Source organism: Rhinolophus sinicus, chromosome 17 (assembly GCF_057876585.1).
Source record: "Rhinolophus sinicus isolate RSI-liver-muscle chromosome 17, RSI-T2T, whole genome shotgun sequence".
Classification (NCBI taxonomy): domain Eukaryota; kingdom Metazoa; phylum Chordata; class Mammalia; order Chiroptera; family Rhinolophidae; genus Rhinolophus; species Rhinolophus sinicus.
Genome location: NC_142517.1, coordinates 27,941,687 through 27,969,114, shown reverse-complemented (window position 1 = coordinate 27,969,114; position 27,428 = coordinate 27,941,687). Strand labels below are relative to the sequence as shown.

General features: G+C 42.6%; 2 protein-coding genes and 1 pseudogene across 4 annotated transcripts in view; 2 read left to right on the top strand and 1 right to left on the bottom strand.

The window, feature by feature from the left end:
- The window catches only part of RSRC1 (arginine and serine rich coiled-coil 1), a 371,133-nt gene extending 355,676 nt beyond the window's left edge, over nucleotides 1-15,457 (bottom strand). Inside the window, exons 1-3 of the mRNA XM_088794615.1 lie at nucleotides 15,349-15,457; nucleotides 1,808-2,003; nucleotides 1,176-1,301 (exon numbers count right to left, since the gene is read on the bottom strand). Coding sequence (XP_088650741.1) covers nucleotides 1,176-1,301; nucleotides 1,808-2,001 — 320 coding nt within the window. The 5' untranslated portion in view covers nucleotides 2,002-2,003; nucleotides 15,349-15,457. The remainder of the gene's footprint in view (nucleotides 1-1,175; nucleotides 1,302-1,807; nucleotides 2,004-15,348) is intronic.
- On the top strand, nucleotides 6,111-6,699 carry LOC109447548 (rRNA-processing protein FCF1 homolog pseudogene; annotated as a pseudogene).
- SHOX2 (SHOX homeobox 2) lies at nucleotides 14,741-25,447 on the top strand. Of its 3 annotated transcripts, XM_074326974.2 has the most exons (6): nucleotides 14,741-15,619; nucleotides 16,191-16,268; nucleotides 18,547-18,755; nucleotides 21,120-21,177; nucleotides 21,492-21,580; nucleotides 23,123-25,447. In XM_074326974.2, the coding sequence occupies exons 1-6, from the start codon at nucleotides 15,274-15,276 to the stop codon at nucleotides 23,414-23,416; spliced, it is 1,074 nt and encodes a 357-aa protein (XP_074183075.1). In that variant the 5' UTR covers nucleotides 14,741-15,273; the 3' UTR covers nucleotides 23,417-25,447. The 3 variants fall into 3 exon arrangements, with proteins under 3 accessions (XP_074183075.1, XP_019587591.2, XP_074183070.1); XM_019732032.3 differs by lacking the exon at nucleotides 16,191-16,268 and having other exon boundaries at nucleotides 14,750-15,619; XM_074326969.2 differs by lacking the exon at nucleotides 16,191-16,268 and having other exon boundaries at nucleotides 14,751-15,619; nucleotides 23,159-25,447.
- Nucleotides 25,448-27,428: the final 1,981 nt, after the last annotated feature.

Below are 27,428 nucleotides of genomic sequence, written 5' to 3'. Positions count from 1 at the left end.
GAGACTGAGGCAAAAAATAATACAAGGCCAGAAAAGCTGAACATTTGTACTTTACTGCTATTATCCAACTTCAGATTCATAGAGAGATTTATAAAACGTTATGCCTAGATAACAAAACCAGGCTGCTAATATACCCCCACAACTACAGCCTAATAATAGCATGAAGAACTAAGCAGGGAAAAGAAACTAACCTTACTAAATTCCTGTTTTTATCCTAACACTCTGCTGCTCAGAGATGTTCAATAATTTCTGCTGCTAAGAGATGTTCAAGTCCCTCCATACCATGGTCACCATCCTATCCAACCATATTTTCTACCATTGCCCCAAATGTACAACTCTCCTCAGAGAGGCTGTTCTTTGTATTATTGGCCCTTGAGCACAGCAAGAAAACAGAGGTGAAGTGACGTGTATTAGTCAGCTCAGGCTACTACAGCAAAACACCACAGACCGAGCAGCTTAAACAACAGAAATTTACTTCCCACAGTTCTAGAGGCTACAAGTCCAAGATCAAGATGTCGGCTGATTTGGTTCCTGGTAAGGGTTCTTCCTGGCTTATAGACCGCTTTCTTTTCACTTGTGTCCTCAAATAGTCTTTCCTCTGAGTGCAGCCTCAAAGAGAAAGATCTCTTTCTCCCTCTTCTTATAAGGCCTCCTGTCTTCTTGTATTAGGACCCCACCTGTATGATCTCATTTAACCTTAAGGACTCCATAAAGGCCCTGTTTCCAAATACAGTTACACTTAGGACTGGAGCGTCAACATACAAATCTAGTGGGGGACACAAACCATTCACTCCATAACACACTGGATTATTTCTGAGGCAAGACCTTAAGAGATTTTGCAACTTCTGCTCTTACCTTTTTAAAATAGTTCCATCATATGAAAAAGCCAAGCCTAGCCTACTGGAAGACGAGAAGCAACAGGAAAACTAAAGCACCCCAAATAATAGCCAACAGCCAGAACCAAATGCTAGACTGAGGCCACACTGGACCATCTAGTTCCAGTCAAGCTATCAGATAACTACAAGCACGAGTGACCCCAGGCAAGACTAGTAGAAGAACTGCCAGCTGAGCTCTGGCAAGATTGTAAAATCATGAGAAAATAAATGATTGTTGCTTTAGGTCACTAAATTTGGGGATAGTGTGTTACAAAGCAACAAACATCTGCTATGGCATACCTTCTCGTTCTGCTTTTTGACCTAGATCTCTGAACTCTATAGGATTTCCCTCGACCCCTTGAGCGACTTCGACTTCGTTTTCTTCTAGAGCCATAAGAAGAGCTACTGCTTGATCGATGCCTGCGTCTGAAAGAAAATATAATCAAGTATTATTGATATAAAAAAAATTTATGAGCATTAAGGAGAAATCATCTAGATTCTAAAAAACCATCTCATTTTTACTATGTCTTACTCCTTGCTAGAGGCAGACAGAAATAAAATGTTATTCCTTTTGAACAGTCAGATGATTGATATCATAATTTCGTGATTGAATCAGCTACTAATGAAGACATTAGGGGTCTTAAGGTGTATACATTCTTCTCAAATATTACCAGATAATATAGTATGAGAACTGTACCAGTTTATATCTACTTGTCTACAAAGACTAGACAAAGGATGAAGAAACTGAACTCAGGGGTTGGGCCTGGCGAAAACCAACCAACCAACCAACCTTTGCATTGGGACTTAACCCTCATAAACATACGACTACTAAAAGAAAAATGTTTTACTCAGAAAAATTAAAAGTACAAAAACATAAAAACTGTAAAGAACGTCACTCTCATTACTATGTAGGTAAAAATTATGAAAATCACCTTCTATCATAAGAATGTGAGCGAAGCTGAAGATCTCTGGACCAAGATCTCGACTTTGACCTTGATTTCCTTCCACCTTTCTTTCGGCTGTATGTCCTACTATCTGAAGAACTACTTGAAGATGACCGTCTACGGTGTTTCTTTTTTCTCTTGCTTCTGCTTTCTTCTTCGGTATCTGATGACCGGCGTCCCATTTCTATAAGTTTAAATTCAAAGAAAATTATTGCTAACATAATGGCACAATGGATAAAATACAGTAATTTTTTTAAAAGTTTATAAAAATTTGTGAAGTCCCGGAGCAGAATTTTAAATGTACCTGGCATCTTGACAAGACATGAGAAACAGTTCTAGTACAGTCTTCTGGGATTATCAATTAACCGGTTGTACAATTTGCAGACACTTGAATTTGTCCTAAATTTTTTCAAATGTCTCTCAAAAGAGTCAACCCTCAGGACAGCTCATTATAACAATTTTCTTATATTTTTAAGTTGCATTTATTATTAACTACATGATATTTGGTTTAGGGAATAACTACCTAATCCTTCATTTTCACATTCCCTAAAGATAAAAGATACTTTACCATCTTTAGAATTACGTTTTTCTAATTGAAAATTCTAAATTTTTGTACATGGATAAGAACTCACTAGTCATCAACAAAGTACAAATTGAAACAATACACTGTCTACATGTCACTTGTGAAATGTGGGGGAGGAAATATTAAGTGCTAAAGTTGATGAGGTTATTGCGAAGTCAGTCAGCTATTCACAATGCTAGTATCTTTATAGTGTGCTGGTATAATCCTTCTAGAAAGCAGTAACAATTTAAATGGTCATAAAAATGTTGACTATTCTTTACAAAGTAATCCTACTTCTAGGAATATATCTAAAATGTTTTTATTAAAAGAAAGGTATAATCATGAAGGTATCCATTATAGCATTATTAAAACTGAATATACTGAGACTACAATTTAAGAAAATATGTACTATGAATAAGAGCAAAAGATAAAATTGATAATATTTAAGTAACAAAACTGGATAATTTTTTTCTTTTTTTAACTATTTTCTATATGGCTTTGGTGATGTTTATATATTTAGTAAACAAACGGAAAAAAAATACAGAAATAGAACTTAAGGTTTTTATATTTACGAATTAACATAGCTGATAAGAAGAAACTTGTCTTAATTTAAAGTTAGCCTTTAGATTCTCATCCGCAATCTTATTTTTCTTTAATGACACAGTTATTAGCTATCTTTCAATCCTATGTAATGGTTAAGATAAATGGTTAATGAATCAGATAAACAAAAATCTTATACTTCCCTTCAACACGTATTCAAAATAAGTTAAATGTCACTACTATAAACAAAGCAATGTGTTAAATTACAGCTTTGTTTTCAGAATTGTCAGGTGAGCCATCCCCTCCCGGACTCCAATGCACTACCAGTTGAAAATTGCTGTTAGGATTCAATTCAAAACTATATGCTATTTACTGAGAGCCAACAATAGACTTTCAATATAGTTCTGAACCTCCAAGTTGTTCACATTTCTAACATTTTATAGTTCAACAACATTGGGAAGACTTGGTTTTGAAACTCAGTAAATCGCTAGTATATTTAAGCCAAGTTCCCTCATTGAAAAATGAAACTGCACTGGGTAAAAGATCACCATGATCTTTTCCAATTTCAAAATACAGTGATTATGAAATTACACATACCTATACATATATATTTAAATATGTCTACATAATATCCACATATATATCCATATATTCATTGTATATAACCGTTTGTGTGTGTGTATGTGTGTGTGTGTGTTTGCATTAAGGAATTTGTACATAATTGAATGATAAAGATCATTAAATTTTCTTATTTCCTGGCTTTTTTCTTTGTTTTCACTTTTAAGCAGTTAAGAACTTTCTTTATCCACAAGTAACCATTTAAGCTAACATGAGCTTTTATTATATTCTTATTATACTGTTAAAAAAATACTAAAATGAGTAAAAGTATAAATTTACAAAGATAAAGAGACTAGAAAACAACAGGAACAGTAGACAAGATATGTCAACAAATTTTTAGCAAATGAAAAACAGATGGAGGATTTAGAGCTAAAAGAACCGAATACCATGCAACTGCAGAGAATTCCAAGAAGAGAAAAGCCAATTCACATAGCTAAAATCAGAAAGAATCAGGAACTTTAGATACTGGTTACCACAGTGGATACAATTAGGCATGCAAATAAAAATGGAAGAATTGGTAGAAAGTACATAAAAGAAGTAATCTCCCAGGTCCCCTTTCCCATCCAACCCAGAGAGGTGACTATCCCAGGAAAGGTGGTTTATTTAGGAAAAAATAACAAAACAATAAAGCATCAAGTCCAGGGGCACAGTAAAAGAGGGCAGAGAGATGATAAACTAACAGTTAAAGGGATTACATGAAAGTCTACACTAATGGTAAATACTGTAACTCTGTGTGCCTGGAGCCAAGATTTCTGGCAAAGGATTCATCTATGCAAAAACTGAATAGTATCTGATGAAAGATACACTATAAGAATTTGAAGGTACCTCCAAAAAAAGGCCAGATCCTCACCCAAACACCCTATAACCAAGCCTGCTAGTTAACAAGCCCAAACTTTAATCTTTTTTTCTGTAAACCAGTTTTCTGTTAACTTTTTAGTGATAAAAAAAACAACAACCAATCATGTGATGAAAGCCTGGATCCTAAGAGACAGAAACCAAAACAGAAAGAAAAAAAAAGCAACTCATAGTAAACCAGGAATACACAGAAGAGAACTTCAAGGAAAAAAAAATCAGTTAATTTCCTTAGGAATGTATGAGATGATCCAGAAAACAAGAATAGGAGGAACATCCACAGAACAAAAGAAAAAGCTTGAAATTTAAAAAAATGACAATTTGTAAAAAATACAATAGCGATTAGGAATAGAGACAGTGGAAATGCAATGGCTGTATGCGATGTCAGAGGGGTAGCAGATGGGGGCAGGAGGATAATCAGTGTGAGGGATATAAATGATAAATGTCTATTACATTGTTTTGTACACTTGAAACTAAAAAAAAAAAATACAATAGGGTTAAAAGATAATGTCAAAGGACTCACAGAAAGTATTAAGAAAAAGGTTAAAAATAGGAGGTAAAAGAGGATCAATCCAGGAAGTCCAATATCCAATTGATATGCATTCCATTTAAAAAGGACAAACGAGAAAAAGAAAAATATCCAAAGAATAATTCAAATGAATTTCCAGAATTAAAAGACATGAATTGCCCTAAGTCCCTGGGACAATGAATTTAAAAAGACATACACCAGACATACAGTCTTTTCCCGAAAATAAGACCTAGCTGCACCATTAGCTCTAAAGCATCTTTTGGAGCAAAAATTAATATAAGACCCGGCCTTATTTTAATATAAGACTGGGTATAATATAATGCCCAGTCTTATTTTAATATAAGACTGGGTCTTATACAGTATAAAACCCGGTCTTATATTAATTTTTGCTCCAAAAGACACATTAGAGCTGATGGTCAGGCTAGGCCTTATTTTCGGAGAAACATGGTAACTCACAAAAATTCAGACACCAGGAATACATAGAGAATCCTAGAAACTCCTAAAGAGAAAAAAAAAAAATGGAGGAATCACAAAAGGCATAGGACTTCTCAACAGCAACACAGAAAACAATGGAGACTTGTCTTCAAAATTCTAAGTGAAAATGTTTTTCAACCTAGGGTCTATATCCAGCCCAATCATTGATCTAATATGAGATCAGAATAAAGACATTTTCAGATACGCAAAGTCTCAATATTATACCTCACCCTCCACCGAAAGGAACAGTAAACCAACCAAGACGACCTAGATTTAGAAAATAAGTGATCTAACACTACAGATAGGTAAAACACCCCAGGATGACAGTAGGCCTAGGTATAAGGGATACATCCGTGAACAAGAGGCAAAAATCCTTGCCCTTGAGGAACTACATTCCAGTATAACAGAGGTTCTCAAAATGGGGTTTGTAGATCGCTGGGGGTCCCTAAGACTTTTCAGGGGACCCAAGAAGTCAAAACTATTTTCCTTATACTAAAACATGATTTACCTTTTTCACTGTGTTGACTTTTTACACTGATAATATAAAAGCAATAGTAGGCAAAACTGCTGGTGCCTTAACAGGAATCAAGACAATGGCACCAAACTGCACTAGCAGGCACTTGCACTCTTCACTGCAATATTTTTTTTTGAAGTAAAAAAAGGCAGTTCTTCAGAATGTCCTTGGATTCCACAAGAAACAAGAGTGCAGCTTGAATATGGGGAAGCAAAAGAAAACAAAGAAGTATGCAACCATGAAGCAAATGCTTAGTCTCAGAGATCAGAGACCTAAAGGATAGATTCAAACCTAAAAAGAAAGGAAAAAAGATCCCAGTGCACTCAAGGAAAGACAAGTCCCCCAACACCCTTCCTGCCTATTCTTCCGGTATAACAAACAGCTGGGCCCACCTTCCCACATCCTGGTTGATACCAACTTTATCAATTTTTCCATTAAAGCCAAACTAGACTTAGTACAGTCAATGATGGACTGTCTGTATGCCAAGTGTATCCCTTGTATAACTGACTGTGTAATGGCTGAAATTGAGAAATTGGGGCGAAAGTATCAGGTGGCTCTAAGATTACCAAGGATGTAAGATTTGAATGATTACCATGCACACCCAAGGAACCTATGCAGATGACTGCTCAGTATAGAGTATAACTCAACACAAGTGTTACGCTGTGGCCATGGGTGACGGGGATCTTAAAGGAAGCATCAGGAAGACACCTGGAGTTCCCATCATGTATGTTTCTAACCATAGGTACAACACTGAGCAGATGCCAGATGATTACGGAGCCCCTCGATTCTAATTCTTAAAAGACAAAATTCCTCTGCTTTCCTTCAACCAACTTTCTGTTGTCAGTTTATGAAACATGCTACAGCATGATTATTCCACTTACCCATTTGCTCTGTTATGAGCTGAGGATGGTAAAAGACAGTCACTTTTTGATATTGTTTTGAAAATGATATTTTTGTATCATTTGAAAATTTGTTGCATCTGTTTATAAATCCAATGACTGCTCACAAAAAAAAAAAGAATGTCCTTGATAAAGCAGTAAAAATCATTAATTTTATTAGATTTCAACACTTGAGCACACATCTTTTTAATATTGTGTGATGAAATGGGAAATACACATTAACTAATGCTACATATTGATTGATGGCAGTTATCTTGAGAAAAAGCATTTGTGCACCTGAACTAGCTGCTTTTATCATGAAACACTATTTTCATTTTAAAGAATTATGATTATTCAGACCTGCATATTTGGCAGACATTTTCTCAAAAATAAATGGAGTCTTTCATTTCAAAGAAAACTGACATTGTTTGTTGCCAATGATAAAACTTGAACTCTCAAGCAAAATTTAGAATTTTGAATAACTTATATCTGCTACCATGAGACTGATAGCTTCCCAGTACTTAAAGATTTCTCTGATGAGATCAGTGGTGATATTAACAAATGTGATTTTTTTTTTTAATATAACGAAAGGTGTCAACATTTGGAAGGTATGCATAACTCAGTGAACCGGTATTTTCGAGTAGGCCAATGCATGATGTCACAGAATCATTCATGGGTAAAAAAATCCATTCACAGTGCAAGACAGACCAATAGATTTTAATGTAATAGAGTATGAAAAGATCATTGATATGGTTTCAAATACCACATTACAACCAACCCTTAAGAAACTACTACTTGTCAAGTTTTGGTGTAGTATCAAAGAAGTAATTATCTAAAGGCTATTAAAATATACTACTTTTTCCTGAAACTAATATAATATTGTATATTCACTACACTTTAATAAAAAAATACATTTTCCAATACCATATCTCTGTGAATACGGCTTTTCTTCGTATACTTTAAATCAAAACAACTCATCACAGCAAATTGAAGGCAAAAGCAGATAATAAGAATCCAACTGTCTTCTATTAAGCCAGATATTAGAGATTTGTGAAAAAGGAAAAAAATGCCCCTTTTCTCACTAAGAATGTTTTGTTTTGGAAAATATAGTTATTTTTCATATCAAATTTGTTATTTATGTTACCATATGAGTTTATTACTGTTATTTTGAAGTGCATTAATAAATATTATAAATTTTTCTGTTTCAATTACTAGTGTGGCAATATTTATAGATATAGCCCACATAAAGTTCTTGGGGTCCTCAACAATTTTGAAGAGTGTAAAGGGATGCCGAAACTAAAAAGTCGTTGAATCACTGTTCTAAGGTACCTATAGTTCTTTCCATTTTCCATTCTTGTCCAGCTTGTTAAGTCCCCATGTAAGGCATAAAGAAGTATAAAGAAAAGAAAAGGACACACAACTAATTGTGTATCTTAAACAAGAGAGAATGGGGGTTGGTTATAAATTCTTGTTTTAATTTTAAACAAAATAATTCACCCACAATAATAATTACATTTAACCCAGAAAAGTTACTGAGAGATACAAAATCCTTCCTTAGAGGAGCCAGGTAAAATAAAGTTGAAAAACCTATGTGGGATATAAAACTGAAAGCAACAAAGGAACAAGACAAACAAAGAAACAAAAACTCATAGACACAGACAGTAGTTTAGTGGTTACCAGAGGGTAAGCAGGGAGAGAGATGGTAGATGAGAGTAAACCGGATCAAATATATGGTGATGGAAGGAGAACTGACTCTGGGTAGTGAACACACAATATGGTATATAGATGATGTAATACAGAATTGTATGCTTGAAACCTATGTAATTTTACTAACCATTGTCATCCCTAAAACTTTAATTAAAAAGAAAAACCACTGTCACAAAAGTATACTTTTTTAAGCAATACATTTGCATTTCAGGAAAACTGCACTGAAGTATAATTAATCTCAGTACGAGAAAAGCCAAAAGCCTCCATTTTTCTTTACTATAGATAACTTCAAATTTTTATTCAGAAAAGGAAGTGAACACTAAGAGCAAATCGAGGTAGACCCAAAAATTGTCTTCTCTATCAATGACACTGAATTCTTATTCACCACCCTAGATATATACTTACCTCTGGACTTCCATAATGTCCATATATGTAGCATAATTTCCATAATGTAGCATAAAATTGAATATACTTTCTCATTCAAGTCATGGTGACCAATTTACATTTCACACTCCTAGTAAGTATGAACTCTTTATATTTAACTCCACTGGTAAGATGCAATGCATGGAAGGACACATTGATAGCTCTTTCTGGTAAAGGCAATGATGAATTGAGCAAAGATTTTTAAGAATCCCACAAGCTAACAATTTTTCAATCTATCTGTAAACAGAAAAGGTGACACAGAGACAGAACTCCTACAGCTCTTGGTTTTCTATTCTCACTCTAGTCTCTAGTATGTCCGTTTAGTCCCATCGCTGCAAACCTCACCCAACTACTGCTCTACAGAACTGAAGCCACAACAGGTAATGACTACAGTAGGACATCAATTTACAAAAACATCTTATTGCAAAGTTTAGGTGACTGAAGATGTGGAGCCAAGATGACGTAATCCAAAGAGAGTTCAAAGGCATACACAAGTAGTTCCTTTTTCCAGGTATTAATAAAGGTACAAGAAACAATTATCTTTTTCAGAAAACAGGCAGTTAGAACAAGATTCCTAGAGGACACGACAGCTTATAATTATTTCTACACTACTCATTCGTTAGTAGATCAAACTATAATCATTTTTATCTTGGACACATGTCCAAAAAAGGGGAAAAGAATAGTCATTGCAATGGGAAATTCACCTCAAAGAGGTAGAGAAAAGTGAAAATGGGGTTAACACCATTTAGCATAAAAAAATTCCATGAATAAGTATAGAACCATACAAAGGCAGTAAAAGAACTGAGGTAAAATTCTAGCTTAATGAGCATAACAAAGCAAAGCTCAAAAGTGATAAAGAATTGTTGAAACACTCCTGTAATAAATAAAAATCTGTAGACTAGCATCTCTTTTTCAAAAAAGCATTATCAGTCACAGGACTTTTGGTTTGAAAATGAAAGCAGAAAACATAGCTATACATCTACTATAACAATTTTATTCCATAAGTTTTCCAACTCATAACAACTCTTTCCTGAGACCGGTGGAGTTGGTAAGGCAATAGCTGCCACCTGCCTTTATCTCAGTTTCAAACATTTTTAGCTCTTATTGAAGAACATACAGTAATAAAGTGCTACCACTTAGCAGGAAATCTCCTTTGCTGAAAAGAAAATGAATTATTTAGAGACTCTAAAGCTAGAGGGGCTCTCACCTGTTAACACCTGCTCTAATCCTTAAACCTGAGAACTCTGTGTATCTCCTTCACTTAGAGCTTTTGTGTCTAAGTTGACAACTTGAGTACTTTTTTGTGACAACACAAGATATTTGAATTTAGTTAACTACTTAGCTAGTACCTACTTGGTTGATTTACAAATAGGTTACTGTTAATTCTGAAAATGCTAAAAAAAAAAAAAAAAAAGGGGGGGGGTGGGGAGGGGTATTTGTTAGGCTTCCAGTGTGCATTTAAAGATGTATAACCTCTGAGAAATTATGTTAAGGCTGAACTTAAATCAAGAGCAGTCAACATATACTACAGTGCATTATAACATCTCACCAAAGTAAACAGAGTTTAAGAGTAGCCATATGACCTTGGTCTACGACCATAAGGCAACAAGTCTTGATGTCAAGGACACTGCGAGTTTAAGGCGAGTATACTTATGTGTTAAGGAAGGAAAGTCTATTTCACTCTGCACCATCTCTCCTCTCAGCAAGAGAGTGTGAGCCTGGAAGAATCCGGGGAAATGGAAGGAGAGGTGGATCTGAAGTGGGTGGGGCAGGGTGCATCAGGTTGTGGACGCTCTCTGGCTGCACCCTATTTACAGCCAGTGATGAACCAAGCACCGGACACATAAACCCAAAATCAATGATCAGGGACTGGGGATGGGGTGGGACAAAGAATGAAGGGGAATGGGAAGAGCGGGCTGTAACTCTCTCTCTCACCACCCCCAGACAGAGGGCCTAGCCTGAAGCCTGCGACCTCGCACCACTCTACAGCCGCCCACCGTCCTGAGACCCCAGCTTCGACCTCAAGGGTCAGAAACCGCCAGGTGCCGGACGCATGCGCACAGCATTGTACCGCTCCGCACGCCTCGGGGCCTCCGCCCACCCCCTCGTCGCCTCCCAGACTGCGCCAGGCCCCACGCCGCCTTTTGCCAGAGCAGGGCCTCGGAACCCCGCAGCCGCGGGCGCCTACTTCCAGGCCCCGAATGCAGGCATCACCTGGCTCCTGGCCTTCGGGATCACACCTCCCGTTGACTTGCAAGCTCCGCGAACCTGGAAACGTTTCTTCAAATCTGGGCGCCCCCAGCGTCCTCCGAACTTGCTTCAGTTTAAGCTCACCGCCTTCCTGGTTCCAGCGCCAGGCAGCGTCAGCCGAGCTTCCGAATGCATCGATGGAGGCTGCCAGGCGTTAGGAGTGCCGAGGGAATAGATCGTCACGCCGCCAATTTTTTGTTTGGTGTTGGGTTTGCTTGCTTGTTTATTTGCTTTTCTTATTACCAAAAAGCAATAAAGATGGAAACTGAAGAGTGTTATTGCCTTCGTAATCATCGTTATCGTCACAGATAATCAGTAAACAAATCTACGTTATAGGAAGTTATGTTTAAGACACCCACACGTAGCAAAATTGGTTATCTCAAGCTGGAGGAGGAGGAAACTCGCCCAACAATAATAAATCATGGGAGTGTGTCTGTGTAGAGTCGTGTGTGATTAAAATGTAATGATTTATTTACAAAAATGCATTAAAAGTCGGTGTTTCTTCTGCCCTGAAGGTGAAGGCACTCACAGGTTGGGTGCAAATTAGTTTCTCACATTAAAGTAACTGGTTGTTGGAGGAAGGGGAGAAAGCTGCCCGAGGCATGGAGAGGAGGTTTCTTCTGAAAGAGAAATTAAGTGTTTAGGTTTTTGTTATTTAAACCAATAGAAATTAAAGCGATTCAGCATTTTCTGTAACACATATTATATTATGTATCTGTCCTTGCAAAAATATCATTCTTTCCTTATTTACTATAAGTACGCAAAGATACGGAGGTAAATAAACTGTTGGCCTTGGTTTGGGTCGACTGTGAGAACCAACTCATTCACAGCTGCTAGATACCAAAGCTACAGTTTTCCGCAGATATTTGAGATGGTGAAAATCAACTTCAGAAATATATTTATCATAAATGACTGTACCTTAAATAACCAGTTTTGAGGGATCGTTTTAAAACTTAACTACAACACTACGTGTTTATTTTAAATAATTCAAGAGCTGGGGTCCTGAATTTTATTGGCTCTTGTATGTCTGTCTGTAAGCTGTCAACTGAGCTTTACTATCAAATTTGTTAACCAAAACTGCATTTTGAAATGTCCTGTATTCAGAAAATATTTACTATTTAATGAAACAGCATCATTAGAACTTTATGAGTATTTATTAGCATGTGATTTCAAAACCTTGGGTTTTTGTTTTTGTTTTAAACTAAACTTGCCTTAGGCCAGTGGAATCGTGGTCAGACACTGCAGATTTAACTCCATCTGATATCAACACCACTATTGCTAAATATACAAAGAGCCAATATGCCAGGAAAACCTAAGGGAAAATCTATTTGGTATAAATCGCGACGATTGTGTCTGAGCCTTCCCTGATTACCTTTAAAGTGGTCATCTTTCCCCCCAAGCTCAGTAGATGGAATTTGAGATCAGACTTAAAACTCATGTGCTTGAAAGGGCAAAAGAAAAGTAACTAGTGAGTCTCTTGATCCCTTACCACTTCTAGAAGTTATTTTCCTTACCACTTATAGTGGAGCAGTTTGTGAATAGTATTTAACACCTCAGTTTGAGAGCTCTTTCTGGTCATTCTGTTAAATAACCTTAAAAACGGATTTTCATAAAGGATTAAAGTTTTATGGTTATTTCCCTCTGATGATATCAGAATTAAAGTGGTTACAAATAGTAACCCTAGACTAAATGTAAAATCATGTTTCTAAATTCATGTAACTTTGGAAAGTGTGACTATTTGAGTCTCTTTTGTAGCTTAATAAAATAAAAACAAGCACTCATATAATTCATTAATATCTAAAAGCTTTTGCACTGGAACGTAAAGATCTTAATTATTGCTCCTAAAAGTAGCTATAAATGAAATCTTTTAAGACCAAAAGATAACTTCAGAATTCAAGAAAAGGCAAAGTAATGTTTTAAGAAGTGTGGTTTCCATCTTAATTCCGCCAAACGTGAACATTTTAATCTGAGTAGTGTAGTATGACAAAGTTATTTATAGCCTCTATTTACATATATTCTAGAAACACTAATAGATTGTTTTAATTGTGTTCTTTTCACAAAACTTTCAGGTTGCTTTGATGGAACTTCTCAAATTATCTGTTAACTTTGTGCTGATGTCTTAACCAATGGGCGGAAGATATACATATCAAAGTTCTGTAATTTGCTTTTATTTTTACTAAGAGTATTAGGTCCAAGAAAGTAAACAAGTTACCTTAACATCAAAAATCCTTCATTAACATTCAGACTACTTAAAAACCTCCCTAAAGCTACACTTGAAGAGGTATATTTGTTTACACACTGAAATAAATATAACTTTCTGTATGCAAATATTTTTATGTGAGATACATATGTGGCCACGTTTCTCACAGCAAGCTCTGTCCTGAACAATACAAATGATGCAGAAATGTAGACGTTCCTTCCATATAACTGTTTCGATTAAAATAGTCGAGAGAGAGAGAGAGAGAGAGAGAGAGAGAGAGAGAGAGAGAGAATCCTATCTCCCGGAAAGCATCTATTTTTGAATAGTCCACAATAAATAAAATTAGATGGGGCACAAACTTAACTGTCGATTTGTTTTCAAAGTCAAGAGGGATAATGACTTGCTTTTCAAAATCAGAAAATCAATTAGAATGTTTCCAAGGATGCTAAAGAAGAACTCCTGTAGTTCATTTTGGGAGGGTTCCGGATACAGGGAGTTAGTTACAGGGGAGATTAGGCTGAGGGTCCTGAGACCTCAAAAAGGGGACGAAGTCTAGCAGTCTTTGACCTGGCGCTAAGAAACATTTTAAAATGGAATCTGTCAGGGAACAGCTGCTCGGAAAATGTGTAAAATCGACCGGCCCCTTCGAGAGGGTTTGTCCACAGAGGAATCGGCTTGGGCTCCAGGACGCAAGTAATGGGGTGAATCACAAACTCCCCAAGGCGAGGAGATTGGTGAAGACCCAGCCTCAGCTCTGGCTGCGGGCCGGGAAGCCTCTAAAAGGAGCTGTAGAGGACCCTGACTCTGGGTAGGGCTGTGAAGCCAGGATGCCGAGCTGCGAGGTGTAGGTGAGGTGGGGGATGAGGAGCGGGGATGTAGACTTAGAATACCGGCTCGGGATATGGAACTGGGGTCTGGGGCGCGGGCCGCCTGACGCAGGATAGGGATACCAGGCAGCAACGCGGGGCCGAGCAGTTGCCCGGCTCCCTGACGCGGAGCCGGGATACCCGACTGACTCCAGGAGCCCTGCACTTGTCAGTTTCCTCTTGGCCACGCCCTGGCGGAGTAGGTCCAGCTCCCCAGTGTTTAACTAAGTCTTGACACCAACGCAAAATCCACGCCTAATTAAATTAATTAGGGATTCTTGTCAATCCTGGATTGATGGCCAAGAGCGCAGGCGGCCGAGGCTATCTGAAACCCGGACGGCCTGGGACCTGCCTCTTCTTCCCGCCCCCTCCCGTCCCCCTTCACTGCCCTCCCACTCCAGCCCCAGCATGCTTGGACTCCAGCCTTAATCAATCTCAATCTCTCTCTCCCTCTCTCTCTCTCCCTCTCTCTCTTCCCTTTCTCTCCCTCTCTCTCTCTCCCTCTCTCTGTCTCCCCCCAACCCCCACTCCCTCACCCCCACCCCCACCCCCAGGTAGTTGCGCGGGTGCTTCCCTGGAAGGGGCTCCCTCGGAGTTGCGAAGGGAGGTAATTTACTCAGAACAAGGGGCCGCCTTTGCGAAGTATAAATAGTGAGACTTCAAGCGCAGCGTTGCTATCAGATCTGAACTCTCCGCAGGAAGAATTGTCAAAGATCTTAACATTGAACCAGCGCGCCCGGGCAGGGAAGCATCAGTTCCCATTTCCCTCCGCCGGCCCCCGCCCCCTTCCTCTTCCTCCTCCTCCTTCCTCCTTCCTCCTCCTCCTCTTCTTACTTCTTTTTCTCCTTCTACTTCTCTTTCTTCTTTCTTCTCTTCTTTTTCTTCTTTTTCCTCCTCCTCTTCCCCCCTCTCCTCCCCCACCCCCTGCCCCATTGATGTGTTATTATTGGGGGGGCTGGAGCAGTAAAAAAAGAAGAAGGAAAAAAAGAGCGGGGCTCGGCTGGGAGACGTTGAGAGCGGGGCTGCCGGGCATCCGCGGCGATGGAAGAACTTACGGCGTTCGTCTCCAAGTCTTTTGACCAGAAAGTGAAGGAGAAGAAGGAGGCGATCACCTACCGGGAGGTGCTGGAGAGCGGGCCGCTGCGCGGGGCCAAGGAGCCGCCCGGCTGCGCGGAGCCGGGCCGCGACGACCGCAGCAGCCCGGCAGTCCGGGCGGCCGGCGGAGGCGGCGGCGGAGGAGGCGGAGGCGGAGGCGGAGGCGGCGGAGGAGGCGCAGGAGGAGGAGGAGCGGGCGGAGGCGCTGGAGGAGGGCGCTCTCCCGTCCGGGAGCTGGACATGGGCGCCGCGGAGAGGAGCAGGGAGCCCGGCAGCCCGCGGCTCACCGAGGGTAACGGCCTGACCCCCAGCCGCGGTTCCCCTTCCCGCCTTCCCGACTCCTCTTAGGCGGGAGAGGACCCCGAGGCCCAGCGGGTTGGGGGGCGGGACGCGGAAAGGGCCCTTGGATCCCAGTTGGGAAGCTGGAGTGATGATGGAGGGGTGGGCGTCGGGTGGTGTGCACGGTCGTGGGTGGGGTCCGAGTGTGTGTGGGGAGGGGGGGGCGTATGGGGTTTGCGCGCGCCCTTCTCAGATGCTCCCGCTATTCCCATTCCACTGAGACGCATTTTCACCAGGCGGAGGACGGGGCCGCAGCCCAGACGGCCCGCGGGCGGATGGAGAAGTTCGTGGGGCCCGGTGCGGGTGGGGGTGCTGGCAGCAGTTGGGCCAGGCGGCGGGATTACGGGTAGCATCTAGCTCCGAGTTTGCGGGAATCCTTTTCCTAGGAGAGAGAGAGAATGAGATTCCACCCTCGGGTACCCCCCAGGTTTCGGGCCGCTGCTGAGAACCACTCGAACTCCGCGAAGAACCTGGATCTCTAGAGCTTGGGGGCCAAAGCTTCCCATTCTCTTTGAGCTACGAATGTAGAATGAGGCCAAGGCAGGCTAAGGTTCAGGCTATGTTGTTTGTCTTGGGTGACTACTTAAGCTCCTTTTTTTGTGGTTTGTTTTTCAATATTTACACAATTCTGTTAGTGCTTCGCATCATCCAGTACTCTGATTTTGTGTGGGGGGAAAATCCTTTAGTGCCAGCAAAGTGTTAGGAAACGGCTTTATCTAAATGGTGGAGCGTCCTATACCAATTCAAAGGAGTACAACAATAAAATTAATTTGGCACTTGGTCCCTGCAGTAACTGGTGTGCTGCCATATTTTTCCAATTAAGAAAATATGTGACATGCGTAGAATCACATATTTAAGCAAGCAATTAAGTTGTTTATAACACGGTCTGTTCCTGTTTAGGCCAATAAGTGGAAATTTGGGGGCGAAATAAAGATTATATTAAGTCTATTAATCAACTGGGGATGTGGACATTTTTCTCTTTGAAGCCCCAAAAGTTTGAGAGGCATCCATTGTCGATGACACAAAATAGACAAAGCCTTCTCACCCTTTTGGCAGAATCTGAAGTGTGTGTTTTCATGTTCAAATTTCATTACACTATCAGTGGAAATGTTTTCCTATTAACTTGGTTCCGAATGTTTGCTATAATGTTATCCACTTCCTTCCCGGAGGAAGGACACATGTCCACAAAACGAACTCTGAGAACTAGACAGGCCGGCAACACTTAAGATCACCATACTAAGAATGCTAGGTTGGGCTGAGATCTAAAGGCTCTTCTTCCCGCAGACCCCTCACCACGTCCTCCTAAATTTGGAAAGTGTTGGCGTAATTGTCTGTCGGCCCATTGCAGCCTCCAGGGCGGGAAGCAGCAGCTCCGGGCGCTGAGTACGCCGCGCTCAGGATAGGGTCTAAACCCCAGGCAGACGCAGTCCTGAGACTGTTGATTTCCAAGCTCAGGGCAAGTATTAATTTCTCTGCAGGCCGGCGCTTCCGGAAATTATTTTTAACACCCATGCTGATCGGGAACCTGGGCTGGGAAAAACTGCAAACAGCCTCCCTGGACTATCTAAACTCAGCTTTGACACCTTAAAAGCCCAAATCTCTGACTCAGGAGCAGAGGATGAAGGTTCCAGAGGGCAACCTATGTTGATACTGTATCTTCTGATCACTGCCCCTTGGCTTAAAAAATTATATATATATATATATATATATATATATATATATATATATATATATATATATATATATATCCATATCCCTCGGGTGTCTCTATGCTCGCACTTGCACTTGCAGAGCTCCTGTTTTTAAAGGGAGGAGAAGGAAGAACAGGAAAGTAGCAACGGATGTGTGCAAACCCAGAGCAGGAAAAAAATGCATATTTTATTAAACATCCGAGCTGGTGGATGCATGAAAAGGCTTTGAGTAACCAATAGAAACCGAGGATCGCGAATGTTCCGCTTGAACCTGTTGATCTCTGTGGGTTTAAGCGTTTAGGGTCGAATCGGCCTTTCCAATGGGAAGAGGGAAGGAGAGAACCGAGGCAGCGGTCGGTTCCGCGAGCCACCGGAGGCTAGTTTTCCGCCTCTGGCCTCTGGCCGGGCGTGGGCGGCGAGCCCTCCAGATCGCCAACATGGCGTGGACGTCTCTGCCCAGGCGACTGGGGTCCGGCAAGGGGGACGGGAACTGCTTGGCGGCCCGTGCGTGTTGCGCTGGGTTTAGCCGGAGCCCTGGGTCAGCACCGAGCGCCAGGGGATACGGCTCCGAGTACCGCGCAGCACACGGGTCTTTTTCTCTCACTGCGCCCCTTTGGCCCAATTGTTACCAAATTAAACCACAAGTTTGAGAGAGACAGAGAGCTAGCGGAGGCCAGAGTAAGGCCTAGCACTCTGGGAACGGAGGGTGTGAGAGACCTGTGCATGGCCTCGCCGCGCCCTTCAGCCTGGATCGCGTTGGGTGACGGGCGGGGCGCGGAGCTTTTGATTTCTGTGCAGTGCGTGGAAGAGAGTGAGTGTGCGAGAGGGTGAGTGGATTGGATTTGGTGTTCGCGGGGGAGTGCAGGGGACTGTGGGGTGGACAGTGAGGAGGTGAGCTGAAGCCACAGTTGCGGAGGGGTTGGGTGGGTGAATGCCCATCTGGCCCGTGGGTGGGCCACCCAGAGTTGATCTTTGCGCGTCTCCAGGGTCCTCTTCCTCCTGGCGGGGTGAGGAACTGGACAAGAACTCCGGGAAGGGGCAGGATCTTCCACTCTTCTTGAGACAAACCTGGTAATGGAATTTGCTGTGTTGTTTTTATTTGTGTGTGTGTGTGTGTGTGTGTGTGTGTGTGTGTTGCTGTGTGCGCGTGTGGACATACGTGTGGCCCTGTTCGTGGTGCCCCCTCCAGTGTCCCCGGAGCTGAAGGATCGCAAAGAGGATGCGAAAGGGATGGAGGACGAAGGCCAGACCAAAATCAAGCAGAGGCGAAGTCGGACCAATTTCACCCTGGAACAACTCAATGAGCTGGAGAGGCTTTTTGATGAGACCCACTACCCGGACGCCTTTATGCGCGAAGAACTGAGCCAACGGCTGGGGCTGTCCGAGGCCCGAGTGCAGGTACCTGGCTGTGAGGAGGTGGAGGCTGGGCCCAGGGAGGGAGGAGGGGCACGCCTGGGGTTAGAGAGGCAGACCAGGGGGCAGACAGCAAGGGTGCGGGTTCCAGTGCCTGGAGTGAGGTGAGAAGGAAAGGGATGTCTTTACCAGAGGTTTTTTTTTCCAAAGTAGATCTTAGTCTTGTAACTCCCCCCACCCCTTTTTCCCTATCCCAACATATGTTCTCAGCAGAAGAAAGCTGTGCTGGGCTTGCTCCCAGAGTTTCTATAAACCACACCCCCCTCGCCTCCCGGTGCCTTTAATGTGGTTTAATCCTAATGGGCCTACTTTTATAAGCCTTAAAAAAAAGTCCCACAGAAAACGTTTTATCTTCTGGATGCCTTAAAAGTTACAACGAATATTTTGTTCGCTGGAGTTGGGTTTCCTTGAGGGTCTGCTCCGGGCTCTAGGTTTGCCAAGCGGATATACCAATTAGGTTTATAGATGTACAGACTATAAAGAAAATTAGCAACTGTTAAATGCAGAAATTTACAGTCTGCCATTAGCGGTCGATCTCAAACTGTGTGTGAAACAGCGGAGAAATAAATGCATTTTGGTCACTCTTTGTTCCCTCACTTAAGAATGTGAACCTACAGAAATTTGATTTTAAAACAACATACCTATCTTAATATTGGCATGTGTACCCCCAGCACGTGCCATACCGTATAAAATTAGGATTGGAGTAGATTTTCTTTACTAATGGCTGTGAGGGTGAATGGAATGGCAAAAGTAGGTTTTGGGGGCAGTTGAGGTGAAAATTTATATACATACATGCATCCATATCCTAGGTTTATGGAGGACAAATTTAAATGTTTCAGATTGTATTTCCGCTCAAATAATAAAATAGGAGAAAATGATGGTCATTATTTGTTTGAACACATGGAGCAGTTTTAGGCCTGAACATCTGCAGCTGTTACAAAGTATCACTGTAACAGATACTCCCCGGGTCTCTGGGCGCAGAGACCACCATCTGCAGCGAACTATACAATTCTTATGGGGCTTCTCTGCATCTTGTAATAGGATCAGGACAAAAACAGAGCAGTCGAGTTAAAGGAGAAAAGTAATAATAAGCTGCCTTGGTCATCACAGTACCAACAGTGGAGCCTTCCTTTTTAAGCCTCTTCTGCTTTGCTCTGTGTACTGAGCTCTCTAGAGGCTCAGCAACCCCTTAAAGACATGGTGATAATTATTACAGTTATGAGCATTAGTATCTCAGTTCCAACTCTACTAGGGGAAAAAAGAGGCAAGAAGCCTCAGGCCATGTGAGTTACACAAAGGATGCCACCCTGGCATGAAATCTACCCTTCTATTACACTAAATGGCAGGGGAATTTTTGAAGATTTACATTGACTATGACACTTGCTTTTAAAAACAAGACAAATCTCAGAAGCAATATTTCACTTTCATGTTTTTTTAAACATTAATTTGTGAATCAGTCAATATGCTGTCTTATTGGAACATAATGCTGTATTATTAGACTATAAAAGCAAGCTTTATTTGAATTTTTAAAAATCTGCCATACTGCTTCTAAAAGTTGGCAAGATTATTTAGGAAGGTAATATCTGGGAGACAATAATATCCATGAGTTACTTGATTCATACCCCACCCCCCTTTCACAGAATGTTGTTATTTTTTTCTCATAAGAAGTGAACTTGATTGCTGGTTTTTATTTTTTCGTACTTTAAAAAATTTTTGAGTTATTTTCCAGATGCTTCTCTACTATCCTAACTTCAGCTTTTTCTATAGAGCAAATTAGATTATCATGATAATAGCACAATTATTCTGCTACTGTGTTATACTCTGCTACACAGAGGAACAGAGAAATTCTAAACTTCTTTGTAGTGAGGCTTTTATGACACTAATTGCCTCTTCCCCCACTCTTATCCCCCTTCCCCCCACCCCCAGGAAAAAAAGAGTCACTATTTGCTTTGGTGTTTGGTTTTTCTTGAAGATGAAGCTAATTAATATTACAGGCTATTAATGAGCACATTCTTCTCAGGTCTTACTGGGGAAACATCTAAACCCATTATCACTTTGGTATCAGGTACCAGCGAGAGAGTTTTAGGCCTTGGGAACTCTGTAACATGGAAAGATGAAACCAGGATTAATAGTAATTTATCAGGAAACAATTTATCTTGCAAAAGTCTATGAAATCTATCTATTTTTGTCATTCATTTACATTTTTAATTTTGGAAATTGAGATTGTTCAATATATTTCAAAGATTGCTTGCTACATCTTGCAATCCATGCCCTTTTTTCATTGTACTCTGGTAATTTTTAAAATTTTTCAGTCATAACATCTAGGTATTTTTTCCTTCCAATTTGTAGGTTTGGTTCCAAAATCGAAGAGCTAAATGTAGAAAACAAGAAAATCAACTCCATAAAGGTATGCTTCTCAGACAAAGAACATTTGATATTCTAAGTAAAAAGAGAATGGGGAATCTTGTTATTACAAAGTCAGAAAAATCTTCTCAAAGAAAACCAGGGTCCTCATTTTAAAAATCTGCTCTGAAGGCAGTTAATGAGAGTCCTAAAGCTTGGGAGTAAATTGCATTTATTTTAATTATGGCAGCAGTTTAGGAAGATAACAGTCCATTTCCAAAGGAATTAGTTTTATCTTGGTACCATTTGGAACCCTGGAAAACAATGCTAGAAATATTAACCTCATATTATTGGGTTTTGCTCCCTCATTTTTTACAGGTGTCCTCATAGGGGCTGCCAGCCAGTTTGAAGCTTGTAGAGTTGCACCCTATGTCAACGTAGGTGCTTTAAGGATGCCATTTCAGCAGGCAAGTACAACCCTGTTTCAACCTATTTTTAACTGTAAAAAGACCTAGATGTTTGCTTGAACTGTTGAACACCCCTTCTCTCTGAAGGGGTATTCCAATGTTGGTGTCCACTGCAGTTGGAGAATCAATTTTGAGATGATATAATGAGTCTACTCACCGTTAAAAACCTATAGAGTGTCAGGGGCCTACATGTCTATTCCTTTCTGTCCTCATGAGAAACGCACAGAGGCCTTGGGGGCAGCAACCAGTCCTTTAAAAATGCACTAAAGATTGAGGTTGGGGAGAGGAAGGAAAAGCCTTTTGATTAAGTTTTTGTCAGATCCAATACAGAGGTTAGTCCTAATGTGTTTCTAAGGCAACTCTCTTAAATATTTTTCTAGGTATTTTCTACCTCTTAGTCATGTTAACTGTCGTTGCAAATAAATAAAAGTACTCCCAACTCAGACTTGATTTTTTAAAGCTGTCTCTGCAAACAAAGCTTTATCTCTAGTAGAGAGGAAGCCTTGCCTTGGTCTTCGAAGGGATGCCCTGCCTCTGCAAAGCATTTCTTTGCCATAAAGAAACCTTTAAGACTACATTTTAAAAGGACAGCCTGCAGCAGTGATTTAATCCTGGGAAGTCCCAGTGCTCTGAACTCCCCACTCTCCATACTTAAGGGCATAACCCTTTCCCAAACAGTGCCTGACCTACCTCATCCTCAGCCAGGATCCCTGCTTGGTAGGACTGTGAAGTCATGAATTAGCTCTCCGTTGACAGTGCCCTGGACTGGGGAGACACATGAGTGGGCCCATGTATTGAGGGTTAGCGTTAGGGAGATCTTAGCTTTTTTGGCACCACAGGACTCTGGTATCTTGATGCTAGGCTTTCAAATCTAGAAAGAATGACTGGGGAAAGGGGGGTGCTTAAAAGGAGACCCTTACTACTCAGAGGGTGATGTGCAGGTCTCCATCAGCAGCAGCATCAGGGAGATTGTTGGAAGTTCAGAATCTCAGGCCCCCACGTAGACCTTCTGAATCAGAATCTGCATTTAAACAAGATCCCCAGGTAATTCCTATAGCAGTAAAGATTAGCAGTACTAACAATTGTGCAAATTGTGATGAAGATGCAGTCATTTCCCTAAGTGACATACAAAGTTTTGTGATTTGCTTGTTGGTACATCAGTGCTTTAGTAGCGCAGTTAAAAGGTGTTTGGCAGCATCAAGAGAGGAGGGTAACGGCCCTCACCCCATCTTTCCAATACACCATTGTTATTCTGAGGAGGGTGATGTTTTAGCACAATAGCAATGTTGCCCTCCGATGGGCCCAGCTCCGAGGGGGCGGCCACATTCCAGCAGTCGTGTGTCCCCTGGGCCCAGGGAGAGATAAGCTGCGCTGAGCGAGTTGCAGAGACTCAGGGGCACTGGCATATCCCTGTGGCGCCTCAGATTCAGTAACAGGCTGAGGAGGTCAGCCAAATGCCCCTTACCCGCCCCCCGCCCCAGCCTTTCCCTGAGCCAAGCTGGACGCCGTTAATGCTCTGTTTCTATTCTGTTGTCACCCTAGGATAGTCATTGCAACGTGACGCCCTTGTCCTTTCAGGTTCAGGCGCAGCTGCAGCTGGACAGCGCCGTTGCGCACGCGCACCACCACCTGCATCCGCACCTGGCCGCGCACGCGCCCTATATGATGTTCCCGGCGCCGCCCTTCGGACTGCCGCTGGCCACGCTGGCCGCGGACTCAGCCTCCGCTGCCTCGGTGGTGGCTGCCGCTGCCGCAGCCAAGACCACCAGCAAGAACTCAAGCATCGCAGATCTCAGACTGAAAGCCAAAAAGCACGCGGCTGCCCTGGGTCTGTGACACCAACGCTAGCCCCAACGTTGCGCCTCCAGTGCGGTGCGCAGCCTGCACCCCCTCCGCGCCCCGCTGCTTCTCCGTTACCCCTTCTGGACCTCTGGAGCCAAGCCTGTTTTTGCCTGGCTGATCGCCCCTTGCCCACATCCGCATCCCGGACTCGGAGGGCGGGACTCTGCGCGGGACCCGGGATCCCACCTGGCGCACCAACTCGGTGGCTCCTGACCATTCACCTACCCAGGGGCCTAGAATTCAGCTTTGTAGGGGCGGGTTTGGGGAAGTCTGGAGAGAGATTGGACAAGGGAGTGCTGGGACAGCGGAGTGTGGCTGATGGCAAAGCTGCATCGATGGACTGTTGCGCAGAAATAAAAATCCTGTTAATAAAAAATGAGCAAAAAAAAAAGTAGAAAAGATAAACAAAAAAAGGAACTTATTTCTTACTGCTATTTGGCAGAAGCTGAAATGGGAGAGAGAACCAAGGAACAAAAAAATTTTAAAAATTATTTTATACATTTAAAAATATGGAAAAATAACCTGGACAAATCTCGAGAGAATGGGGGGTTGGGGAGTTACCAACTTAAAGTGTATGTTTTTTCCCAATGGGCTAAGAAGGCAAAACAGAAGGAAGGGATATACTTATTTAAAGAATTAAGATGAAAAAAGTGCGCAGCTGGGAAGTTCACAGGTTTTGAAACTGACCATTTTTCTGCGAAGTTCACTTTAATACGAGAAATTTGATAAGAGAGGCGGGCCTCCTTTTACGTTGAATCAGATGCTTTGAGTTAAAAACCACCACGAATGGAAGAGCAAGAAGAGGGAAGACAGTATAAAAATAAGGACAGGAAAAAATGATATTAACAGAAAAAATGATACCACAGACAGTGATTTCTCTGAGAAATAATTATGGCAGAACTGTCCAGACTGCTGACAGTAAATTCCGGTTTGCATGTTACTTGTATTCCATTGACGGTGTCTCCCCACTCCACTCCCCACTTTACTCACATGCACTTACTTCATTTTCATCTTCAGTACGAAAAACAATACCAAACGCGTCTGGAAATTGATATATATAGGTATACATACATACATACATACATATATATATATATATATATATATATATATATATATATATGTATTTTTTTTTTGCCCCGTCTTTGATCTTGGGGGACAAAAGAAAAAAGTCGAAGGGAAAATTTTTACACTCTGTCCCAAGAAAACGGAGGCGGGCAGAAAATGGGGAAAGGAAAAGGAAAACAAGAAGACCAAATGAAATAATGAAGGTACGGCGCCTCACACGGTGCCTGACACATAGTAGGCACGCTCAGTGATAGTCCCCTCCCTTCCCCACTGCCCCTCCGCCTTTTCTTGTATTCCCTCTTGCTGGTTACCTGAAGTCCTATTTGAGGACCATGCTTTATTTCCCCCTCTCTATCCTGTCACACTCACCTTAAACACCCAGCTAGATACAGACACTAGGTTTGTGTAAAATATGTTGATACACACGAACAAAGTTTATTTTGGCTATAATGTGTGAACTGATGGTTGACTTTCAACATTTGCGTTTTATCTCACAAAAGTGTATATTCAAGTAATTTTTTGTTTTGTTTTGTTTCAATTCATGTAGCTGTTTAAACTGGGGTACCCTGGACTAAAGAATCTGTATCCCAATTCTCTAGAAAGCCTCCTTAGTTTTCTTTTCCCCCTTCCAATTTACAAGAAAGAGGAAAAGCTCTTTTAACTGAACTTTGGTATGCGGTTGAGCTTTGTAACTATTTGTTCTCCATGAAAACAAATTATTTATATTTGCCATATTTTTTCTAGTGTATTAAGTTATTTTAAACAAAAGAAAATGCTGTTATTTCATGACGTGTTGGTACAAAATGTTTCGGTTTCACCTCTGTTAAACCTTTTAAATAAGTGCCAAGTTATTAATTGAAGACACTTTGCGATCAATTGAATGAAAATAGTATCGTTTCATTTGATGGGGTTCGCGTCATCTTTGTTCCTGTTACTATTAAACTATCTGGGAGAGTCTTTCCTTCTTCCTTTTTGATGAATGTACGTATATCTGTCTTTCGATTATACCAACTTGGAAAGCGCTTGCCTTTGCTCCTACATGCGGCAATCAAGGGGCGGTGAGAATGGTGGCTCTGTGGCTCTCGGTAACGCTGAACGAATCCCCATCCCCGCCCTTATCCACCCAGCATAGAAACCAGATTGATTTTACACCAAGTCAGTAAAAGAACAGATAATATGTAACATAACAGACTAGAAACCCCCTCCCCTCCCCAAGGTGGACTCTCGTTCTTCATTTTGCTGCGCTTTCATCCTTGAAGTTTATCTGGGGGACACTTTGGGGAGGAAGGAAATCGGGATCACGCGGCGCAAAATCCACTTTGGTTAATTGTGGCATAAGACACACTGGATCCCAGGTCGCCGACCCTCCCCAGAATCGAGCAGGCGATTCTGCTTTGTGAGTAGGGCAAGAGCTGCGGAGTGGGGCAGAAGCGTTAGGAAGCGCGGATCCCCCACCTCTTACCCCACTTTAGCTCTTGGGCTGTCGCAGTTTCTTCGTGGGTTAAAATTAGGAAAAGGCAGAAGCCAGGACCGTGTTTAGGAAAAGCCGGGTCTTAGCTGTCCTCAGAACACCTAAGAGCCCGTCTCTCTCTCCTTCTCTTGGCCCCCCCTCTCGGAAAAAAAGTCCCACTAGTAAAGCTCGTCTTTGCGGGTAGGTAGAGACCGGGGAGACTCGGCCCTGGCCAGGCCCGGGATAGGACCTTCCCTTCCCCGGCGGGCTCTTAGCATGGGGCACACCCTCTACGAAGATCGAGTGTGTTCTGAGTGCCCCCTGGGGCCCTCTTTGGGCAGGAGGACGCGTAGAGGAAACCCCCAACCCCTCGAAAAAGCCTTACGTCCTCCATCCGTGCTCCCCCCGCCCCCACCCGTCCGTTTCCTGGGTTGAGCTTGCTCTCAAAGCTGTCCTCCGCGTAGACCTGGGTGATTTGTTCATATTTATCTTTTAGCTTTCAAAGATCATTGACCAGGACTAAAGACGTATTCCGCGCTCAGGCCTTGCGGGTCTCCCAGTTGACGAGCTTCCCTAGATTTCATAATAAACATCTGCCTGAGGCGGGGTGCGCTTTGAAGCGGCCGCGCTGCTCCGCCCGCCGCGGCGGTGTTGGCCTCCCGCGAGCACCGGTCGGCGCCTGGGCTGGGGGTCGGAACCCGCAGTCTCCAAGCCCCAACCCTAATCCAGCCCCCAACGCAAGTTTGGACATTTCCCTGGGCATCCCGAGGGAATTGGAGGTCACGGGAGAACTTGGGTTCGGGGAGTTAGCGGTTCCGTCCGGTGCCCAGCCGTGGGCGCGTCTCGCGGAGTCCAGCCTGTCCCTACAACTGAGCTTGGGGAAAGCCTGAGGTCAAAGGAGGCGGTGCGTCCGGGCTCAGGCAGGCTAGGCGCCCGGCACCAAGAAGGGGGCGCAGAAACGCGGCCTAGGTCCGCCTGGAACGTTCCCGGCGACAGGAGCCCGGCGGGCAGGGCGCCGAGCCCCGCGGGGGTCGGGCTCCAGCAGGAGCTCGGAAGGCAGAGGAGCCCGCACAGGCCGGTGACAAAGGTCAAAGTTTCCTAGCCCGGTCTGCCGAACTTGAGCCGGGCGCAGCCTGTGGGACCCGCGCGTCAGGGGCACCAGTGGCGTCCTCACCTCCTCCCGCGTCTGCTCTGCCGAGACTCAGCAAGGGACGAGGCTGCCTTTGCTGGCCCCTCGGGGCCGGGTGCCTCGGGTCCAGTTTCCCACACGAGCGCTCGCAGGGCCTTCTTTTCCGGAGCTTCACGGCCCAGACTCTCCAGCATGCACCTGGGTGTTCCAAACTCCCAGTTTAAAGAGCCACCTGAGAAGGAAGGGGACCGAGGAAGTCTTCAGTTTAAATTCAAATAAAGCCCTACATGCATGTTGTTTTGGCTGAAAGTCAATAATCGTAATAAATAATAAAAATTTCGCCTTCCCTATCCACCCCC